This window comes from Myotis nattereri (genome assembly GCF_964212035.1).
Source record: "Myotis nattereri genome assembly, chromosome: 1".
NCBI lineage: Eukaryota > Metazoa > Chordata > Mammalia > Chiroptera > Vespertilionidae > Myotis > Myotis nattereri.
Genome location: NC_138075.1, coordinates 37,369,826 through 37,379,433, shown reverse-complemented (window position 1 = coordinate 37,379,433; position 9,608 = coordinate 37,369,826). Strand labels below are relative to the sequence as shown.

Here is a 9,608-nt window from a genome sequence, read left to right as displayed (position 1 = left end):
CTTTAAGGTTTTATGGTGCTATTAACAGGCAGTTTGGAAGAGATGCTCCGAGCAAGCCGATACAATGTGTCCAATACAGCAGAGCACTGGGGTCTCACATGTAATGTTAATTCTGTCTGAGACAAATCCCATAATCTGTGCAGTTTCAGAGCCTAATACAGAAAAACATCAGAGTGACTTTTGTTTGTGGGCTTTCTCTCTCCATCCCAGGGGACAGTCCCAGCGGCTCCCCATCTTTCCTAGCATGCTGACCCAAGGGCAGAAACGGGGCAACTAAGGGATCAGGTGTTATCAGGGCACACCTCCCTTATAGGGCGCTGGCCATTGAGGGGAAAACAGATATTCAAGGCACTGGTCGCCGATCTAAGCATGCAGATACATGTCTGGGGCTTGGACCCTTTTGGAGAGAGAGAGGGGAAAGAGAGAGGGGTGGGGGGGGGGGAGAGAGAGAGAGAGAGAGAGAGAGACTGTCCTTCAGAAAGGTTTCAAAGCAAGGCAAGAAGCAGTCTGAGGTCATGGCTAAGCCCCACCTCACATCTTCCCATTCTGATTGTTTGCTGGGACTTCAGCTTCCATTTGTGTGGGAGGCTGGGATGCGCCTGTCTCCTGCCTGGCATTTGTGTATTTCTCTTTTGCAATAATTAACACACGTCTTTGTGTGCAGTAAACCAACGCCTAACACGGGCATGCCTGGTTTTGGGTTACAGCTTTGTCTGGGTAACACAGCAAAGCTGTCACGTTGGATGCGGGTTCGAACACGCGGCGTGCGTGCCAGGGCTGGCCGGCCGAGCGCCCCTTCCGGTTAAGCGAGGCGGGTCCGCGGATGCGGCCTGGGCCCTGCAGGTAACCGGAATGGGCTGCCAGGCACGGTCAGGGCCGCCAAAGGCACCGCTTCCCTGTTCCAGAGCCGACGTCCGGGGCCATTCAGTGCTCCCCCGGGGCCAGAAAGGAAAAGAGAGGGCCCTCGGGGTACACTCCGAAATAGAGGGGCAGGAGAACGGGGTGAGCGAGGTTGCATGCTCCCCAGGCTTCCCTGCAAGCCCAGTTCGGAGCCCAGGACCCCAAGGGGAGGCGGAACACCCAGGTGTCACACCCCAGGCCCCGGGCCGAAGCACCTGGCTTTCCTTGGTGGGGGGAGGGGGGAGGCAGGCCCAGCTGGACCCCTTGTTGGCGCCAAGTCCGCCCTGGACGTCGCGGACGCACTCGCGGCCGGGGGCCCCTGCGGCGGCGGGGCGGCCGCCTCGCCCTCCTCCGCGGGCGGGAGACCCAGCGTCTGCGCGCCTCCCCCCGGGAGCCAGGGAACCAGAGGCCGCGGGCCCCGCCAGGCTCGCTCGCGCCTCCGGGTCCCCTCCCAGGCCCGCCGGGCCCGGCTCGCCACCCTCTCCTGGGGTCTCGCGGGCCTCGGGCCGGACGTTCCCCCGCGCCCCGGAGCCAGGCCCTGAAGCTCCGGGCGCCGAGGCCGCGCCTGATCCCGCGTCTGACTTCGGGGTCGCGGCGCCCGCTCCCCTCGGGGCTGCGGGCACTTGGGGCCTTGGCGCGGCCACAGCGCCCTGGGCACGGGCGGCCGGGGCGCGGGGCCTCGGGCCCAGGCCAGGGGCGGGCTGGGCTCCGCAGAGGTCCCGGCTCCGACGGGAGGGAGGGACTGGGCGGGCCTGCGGCGGCGCGGCCCCGGGGCAGGGACCCGCTTTCCCCGGAGCCGCCGCTGGGGCAGCCGGGGCTCGGGAAGCTCCGCTGCAGGCGGCCCGGCCCGCGCCCACCGCTGCGCATCCCGCGCGCACCCCCGGCTGAGCGGCCCAGGGGTGTCGCCCCGGGACAGGCGAGGTTAGAGGGAAGCAGGGGCCCGAGGAGGGGAGCAGCCGGACCATTATCTAAATCTCAGCGGTTGCGAAAGCCGGAACTTACTGGGCTGATGGAAGGTCTCTTATCGGTGAGGAGGCGCTCCCAAGGTGAAACACAAAGGGGACAGTCTTTCTGGGAAAGATAAAGGCCTGGGGCCACAGACCTCTGGAGGGCAAGCGACCCCACCCTCACCTCCGCCCCCCAAAACGACCCTTATCTGGCCATTTCCCGTCAACGTAGATCGCCAATGCGCGGTTGAAGCAGTGGGGGGTGACGTCCTTTCAACACCAACCATCATTACCGTCGCTATTGGGCTCCACGTGGTTAAGCCCGGCCTTGACTAGGGCGGTCAGAGCTCTTGGTCTCGGCCAACGCTGCTCCTCCCGGCCTGTCCCTCCCGGGGGGCGGGGGGCGGCGGGGGGGGGGGGGACCTGCGGTGGGAGGGGTGGGGGCGGGGAGAGGGGTGCAACTCAGCTCTACTTAGTCGACTGGAAGGGACTTAACTGAGTGGCCTGTTAAAACAAAGTTGTGCAAAGGTGATGAAAAATTTCGTTTCAGAGGGTATTTAGCGCCTTTTTCCGACCTCGTCCTTAAAAAAAAAAAAAGTATCTGGAGAGAAACTGCTAACCTAACTGCATTATTTGCAGAGTAGCCCTCGTTGTTTTTAAAAAAGACTGAATGACCTTCCTGACGCTTTGTGGGGCATCCTGAAAACAGGGTGTGTGAGAAGTTATTTTGGATCTGCTTGACTACTTGCTGCACGAGAAGAGCTGGGAGCAAACGACCCCAAACCTGGGAAACTATAAAGCAAATCCTCTCTCCGCCCTGATTTCACTTCGCTATCATCTACAGTGGGGTGGATGTTATAGTAGGTACTGGGAAATCTTGCCACCAAGTTTTGCCTCTAGGATTAGGTGTGAATGATTGCATTTTTTTTTTTTTTTTAGCAGAACAGAAACAATTAGGCAAGATGATGTAGGGTTCAAGAGAGCATGCCCACCCAGGGACAGAAAAAAATCAATAGCCAGGAAACAAAATGGTTGCAACTGCTAACCTTCATTTAAATAGTTACAATCAAGAGTCACTTAATTTTGGTCAAACTTAAAGAGCATAAACAGTTTCAAATGAGATTAAATATTACTTTGACCTCAGGGGTACCAGGATCATTAGCCCATTTGTCTTCTCTGGTGATTGGCCTACAAAATGCAGATAGAACTGAGAAGGGACCTATTTTTTTTCTCCCTCAACACTTAAAAAAAAAAAAAAAAATGACCAGAATGCCTTATGTTCAACTACTCAAATTATAGGTTTTAAAACTTTTCTGAAACTCCTTTGTTCAGAAATCATTTCTGCCTGGATTGCTTTCAGATTCTGATTACATTCACTCATGTTTACCTCAGATTTTTTTTTTGGAAGCTAAAATAAAGTCCCCTTAATCAAATAAGAGAATAAAAACACAGAATTCTTTTCATTCTCATTTTATCTGAGGTCCTACAGTTCTTCCCTTCTTGCTTAAAAAGTTGATTCATGTTAAAACATACTCATAAAATGCCTACGAAATCAGGGTATGCAGCAGGGAGGGAAAAGGAAGGAGACAGGATCCTAATGATTGCTGATCTCTCTCTATTCAATTTCAGAGCAATCCTGATGAAAGTCACCAACACTTTACATACCACAGTCATTCACTTCTACTTCATCCTTAGATTAGATCCCCCAAAATTTAAAAACAAAGTCTGCTCTCTGGCCTAAGAAAAACATGTTTTAGGAAGAAAAGACTTCTCCCTTATAAATAATGGTATACAATTCAACTGGACCCAGTGTTGTGCTAGAACCATTTTAATATAATTATACATATCTGCCAAATCCAGGAAGAAAAGGTTTATGCATATATCACTTTTCCAGTTAACATCTGCAAGCATCAACAACAATGATCTCAGTTTATAAATTCATCAGGGTCAGAGCAATTGACCAATGTCTCTTTACTGCCGGGCTTACCAACAGTAAATTACAAATGAATCCGTGTCCTTTCGTTTCTCTTCTCTCACTCTCCTTGTCCAGAGACATTTTGTTGTAAAGTTTCAGCACAGCTCCCATCCAGCCACAGGTAATCTTTTTAGGTAAGTACTCAGTTGCTCTGAATTTTTGCTTATAATTATAACCTATTTAATCACAGACGAACCCCTGCAGAGGTGGAGTTCAAGGTTGCATACAATAACAGGAGATCACAGTTTTGAAGTCTAGCACAGATTAAAAACCACAGATGTACCATTTATATAAGACACACACTGATTGTCTTTTAAACTACATATTGACTCCTTATGAACATTATTTTTTAAATAAAGTAGTGCATCTAGGACAATCAGTCGCACAATTCACACAGCCCTGAAAAGGTTTTCAGTGCCAACTAACAGTTGGTCATGAAACGTGAGTGAGCTTGAGACACTGTCCATTCCTAAGATTCAACCAAGGATTGGCTCAAACATTGGAACACCTCTGTTTAAGAAGGCTATGTCCTCCCCTCCTTTACCTCACAATTTCGTTTTGCTTATTTTTGGTGGTGTTTGGTTGCCCATGGCTAGAATGCTTTTGATCACTTTGAGAATCAGGAAAACCAATGATCTAAAACTATGACAGGATCTTAAGTAGATTGGTTTGTCCATTTCAGGTTGCTGGTTGGTGGGTCCCTCTAAAGACCTTCACATTTCCTTCTATGCCTCCTGAAACATTGATCAGAAGATGAGTCTGAGTGTCATCCCATCTAACTCTTTTAACCAATGCCTGGCTAAAACTGGAATGTCCAGCCCAGTCTATTTAAAAATCACCCACAAAAAGAGGTTCTATAGGTCTTCACAAAACCTGGAATTTCCACGAGGATGTCTGGTCTTTATAATCCAAGCAGTCAGCATTGAAGTTAAGCTTCCAGGAGGCAGTTTGGTCCTTATAATCCAAGCAATCAGTGGTTGAGTTAAAACCCAAGCTTGAAGCTCCATATCCCTGGGTGGAGAGAGAAGCTGGGGACTGATTGAGATGGCTGGTAACTGCATTGGTACCCATAGGGCTGAGTGTGGCCCCTGGTCCCGGAAGCTGGTGATGCATAGGGGTCAAATAAGATCCACAGTCCATGCCCCCGAAGTAGGACGTTGAGCCAGCATATCCTTGACTATAACCTGAAGCCTGAGTATAGGTCATGGGATAGGACCTCTGCATGCAGGAGGAGGAGGTGGACAAGGGATCTGACAGTGGGGAGATGGAGGCTGGGCTCCAGATAGACACAGGAGCACTGCTGCTGGAAATGGCCGGGACTGAGGTGCTAGAGGGAGGAGTGAATTGGCCACTCGTTCCACTCTCTGAACTCACTTCCCGGGCTGGAGATGTCTTCTTTTTGGCAGGCCTCACTTTGTTTTGACCTCCATTCTGTTGTTGCTGCTGCTGTTGGCGGCACTTAGCTCTTCGATTCTTAAACCATACCTTGAAAGGGAAACAAACTGCTTTAATGTGGTTTCAACAACTCCTTAAGAACAAGGGTGGCTCCCAGGTTATAATCTCTCCTACCTGGACAGATTGAGCTGACAAACTCTCCTGCCACTGAAAACCTATTATATAGTACTCTCATATATATGCCCCTGCAATTGTAAAAAATGTTGGGGCGGCTCTGTCTAAAAGCATTTGACTCTGCTTTACTCCCAACCTAGAATAAAATTTAAGACCAATCGTATGGCTAACAATTCTACACCTCACTTTTCTATGTTGATTCACCTGGAATACACACATACACATAGACCCAGCTGTAAACACAAGGAAGTGAAAACAATTCTGTTGTTACATGCCTACAAGAACAGTGTAAATACAAACAGTTTATAGTCCATCTTCTAGGGAGCAGTTGCTAATATGGAGGTTGGTTTCATCCCTCTACTTTTTGTCTCTCCTAGAAAGACTCACAAAAGAAAGCTCCAAGGAGAAGTGAGGGAGGAGGTCTGAAAGCCACTATTGGGCAAGACCTTCTTTATGTTAAGTGGAGTGTCTCCTAGGTGCTCTGCTCTGAGACTTCCCTCCTAGTCTCAAGTTTGAGATGAGAATCTGTGCCTTCAGGGTCGTGCCATCAGCACCCAGATTCCGTTTCCTGTACTATGCTCAAAGGCTTGTCAACTTCAGCCTCTGCCTGCAACTCTGGGAATTCTTTTTACCAGCACTGTCCACGTTCTGTAATGAAGGAGCTGTGTTTAGTGTGGGAGGGGGCTTATCAGAGAAACTACCAGCATTTTCTGGGCAACAAGTCCTGAGCTGCCCTCTTGGATGAACTCTCCATATGAGTGCTCTGGGGTAAAAACGATGCTACCAAGGCTGAGTGAAGAATCACCAACCACTCAGGTCATTTATTTTCTTTCAGTGAAGACTTTTGTTTAAGCCTAACAAGTTCTTCCATCCTATTTTGAAAAGGCCTCTTTCCTGGTTTGCAGTTACTCTGCTGTGTCCCAGCTGAAGGGGAGTCTGTGGTGTATATGTCAGCTTAGGTGCTAATCATTCTTGCAGAACTCTGTGTGGGACCTGAGTTCCAGGAAAGTTAACCTTGACTTTCCCTCTCCAGCTCAAGGTCAAGTTAAGGGGGCCTCAGGGAAGGGGCGAGGGGTCACCAGGGATATTATGCAGATGTTTTATCTGCGAGATGGCTCAGAGCTAGCAGATTCTGTTCAATCCCTAAAAAGTCAAAGAAAATACTCTTGTATAATTTCAGAGCACCAGCTGATTCCACAGCCGACCTCTCCCACCAACCGACGTGTGACCTTGAGCAAATCGTGTACTGTTTCTTCATCTGTAAAAATATTGGGACTATCCGGGAGCTAAGCTTCTTCCACCCTTAACAGTGCATGAGAGAACGGGGGCAGCTTTGTGCAGAGGAGAAGGGAAGTATTACAGTTGTGTGTGACAGTGCTCGAAGTCTGCCGCCAAGGCTGGGCCTCCGTAGGCCAGGTGCCCAAGGCTTACTTCTAGGCCTGCGCTTCCTCACTGAACCTAAATCACCAGCCTTACTTTGCAGACCTGAGCGAAAGACCCCTGCTTGTAGGACTGAATGGGGGTAGAGGGACAAAAAGGAGCTCTGGGGGAAATCGGGCACTCAAGGGGCCTTAGGAGAGTTTGCAGGCCTCTTATGGAAGGTTTCGTTTCGAGCCTTTCCTTGGTCATCTCCAAGGCCTGGGACTCTCCTGAGCCCTCGGCACACCCCGTGCTGGGGGAGGGGTGGCACGGTTAGGAAGGATAGGGCTGTCTACAGCTGCCCTACCTGCACCCGGGACTCAGGCAAGTTGATTTTCAGTGCCACCTCCTCCCGCATGAAGATGTCTGGGTACCGGGTCTTAGCAAACAGCGCTTCCAGCACGTCTAGCTGCGCCCGGGTGAACGTCGTCCTCTCCCGGCGCTGTTTCCGGGGGGTGGCTGCGGGACAAGAAGCCCAGGGCCCTTTAGGGTGGGGGAGCAGTTTCTCAGTCACAGGGGTCTCTGCGGTGCTCCAACTCCCCCCACCCCAACTCCTGCCCCCACCCGGACTGCGCAGCCCTCCCCTGGTCCTCCCAGCCGTCCAACCCGGAGCCTACGCGCTTGCCCCACCCCGCTCGGCGGCCTGGGCGCCCCCCCCCCCCCCCCCGCCCCGCGCACATCCGAGGTGTCCGGACGCACACCGCCCCTAGCGGGGCGCCCCCACGCCGCCTGACGTCGGAGATCTCTCCAGCCAGAGCGCCCTTCGAAAGCTAACAAAACGAATGAAATAAAGGAAGACAAAAACCAAAACCAAAAAGCCTCCAAAATCAACCCCGAAAACTCAACACACACAAAAACCCATTCCGGGGAGTCAGGCGCCCTCCCCCCACGAGGGCCCCCAGCGCGGACTGGTGGGGCGAATGTCGATCCTCCTGGAGATCCCAGGGCCTTTGTTCCCCCATCTTTAAAATGGGGGCACATTTCCTACTTCTCCTTCCGTGAGGACTTAAAAAACAACAAAACATCTGCCGGCGAAGGCAGGCCGCCGCACCCGCGGCCAATCACACCTTTCGGGATTAGCGCGCACAGCCCGCCGGGCGAGCGGAAGCCCAGGTGCGGCGGCGAGAGCGGGTGGGCGAGGCAGGGGGTCCTTCCGAGGGACTGCGCCGCGAGCCACGGGCAGGGGCCTGCCGCCCCCAAATGACAAGGGTAGAAACCGTCCTCGCCCCACTCCACTGTGTGTCCCCTATTCACCCAAAGGACCAGCGATGTGATTTTGTGTACTCGCTCCCCCCGCCCCCCCAGCCCCGGTCCCCTCTCCTCCGCCAGCCCCGGTCCAGTGGCTCCCAGCTGCTTCCCGAAGGAACGCCCAGTTGGGATTTCGCCTGGAGCTAGGGCAGCATCACCACCAGCGCGGTGCTCCCGGGGGTGATGAAGGGTGTCACGTCCCCGCGGGGCGGGTGTGCGGAAGGGCGGGGCAGGCGTGTGGCGGGGGTTCACTTACCCGGGTAGCCCACCGAGGGGTGCAGCAAGTCCATGCCCGAAGTGGTCAGACTCAGTCCATTGACTGGGTAAGGCGGTTGCTTAAGATAAGACATCATGCTAAGGTTGTTAGGAGGCGCAAAGTCAGCCCAAATCGGGGGGACCCAGCCGGAAGGTCCTGCTTCGCCGGGGGCGGACAGATTCAGGGTCCTTGGTGGGTGGGTTTGGAGTGGTGGAACTAAGGGCAAAGCAAACAAACAAACAGAGGTGCTGGTTTACTGCTTCGGAGGCAGCAGCTCTTCCACGTTCCACCCCTAACTTAAAAAGAGCCCGGGCTACTCAGGGCAGAGGCTTTTAAAGAGCTGGCAGACCCTCCTCCCCACCTACCCAACCCCCCAGCTTCTGTGAAACTAGAGGGGCTGGAGACCTGATAAACCTGTCTTCCCCACCCCCACCCTAAACTTAAAAAAAAAAAAAGTACCCGAAGAAAGCAATTACAATCAGCCTGCCCCAAGAACAAAACCCCACGCCTTCAAATGCACACATCGCATTCCTATCCCTACATTTGCATAGGACTCATTGGCTGGCACTAGCTAATTGTCTCAAACAAAACTTGATTGGGGCCATTTGCAGAGACAAAGAACTCTTTGGCTAAATAAATAATGCTGATAACAAAGCCCATTGGTGAGAAACAAAGAAACAATTCAAGAAATCTACCTCCCCAGACTGTTGCCTTTCCAGGGCTGATTTTAATTATCTTAGCTTTTCCACCACTTGCAACAGCTTCTAACCTAAAATATCGGCGCATTTAACATCTAAAATGTCAACTTGCTAATCGACAAACTTGAGAAAACTGCTTAACCACTATTATTCCACATTTAGAGTCATTTCCAGTCATCATTTTCACCTAATTAGTAGTCTGGGTAATTAGATTTTGAGGCAAGTAACAGATTTATTAGGGTTCTGGAGGACCTTGATTATATGTGTATAAAGAACCAAAGCTAAATAAACAAAAATCTAACTTTTAATAGACACCCATCAAATATGTAATCATAGTGCAAAAAAAAAAAAAATTCTTCAAGGCCCGCACAGGGTTTGCTAGAAATTCTTCAGTAAAGTTAGAATCCCACCAATCAGAGAATGAGAGGCCCCACAGCTGCAAGGAGAAAGGGTGCGGGTTTGCAGAGCAAGCCGCTTCCATGTTGATTTTGATGCGTGGAGGCTGCGGGTCCTGCGGGAGGCAAATTTTCGGACATTTGGGTCTTCAGCAGCTCCAGCAGTTCCTTGTTCACTCTAGCTGCCTTTTGAACATTTTA

The 9,608-nt window shown here is 51.8% G+C and overlaps 1 protein-coding gene across 2 annotated transcripts; it reads right to left on the bottom strand.

Moving 5' to 3' along the window:
- Positions 1 to 4,686: 4,686 nt before the first annotated feature.
- On the bottom strand, positions 4,687 to 8,411 carry OTX2 (orthodenticle homeobox 2; the record flags this gene model as incomplete). 2 transcript variants are annotated; one of them, XM_081105618.1, is made up of 3 exons in its annotated part: positions 4,687 to 5,307; positions 7,118 to 7,293; positions 8,315 to 8,411. In XM_081105618.1, the coding sequence occupies 3 exons, from the start codon at positions 8,409 to 8,411 to the stop codon at positions 4,687 to 4,689; spliced, it is 894 nt and encodes a 297-aa protein (XP_080961744.1). The 2 variants fall into 2 exon arrangements, with proteins under 2 accessions (XP_080961744.1, XP_080961745.1); XM_081105619.1 differs by having other exon boundaries at positions 7,118 to 7,269.
- Between the last annotated feature and the right edge of the window lie 1,197 nt (positions 8,412 to 9,608).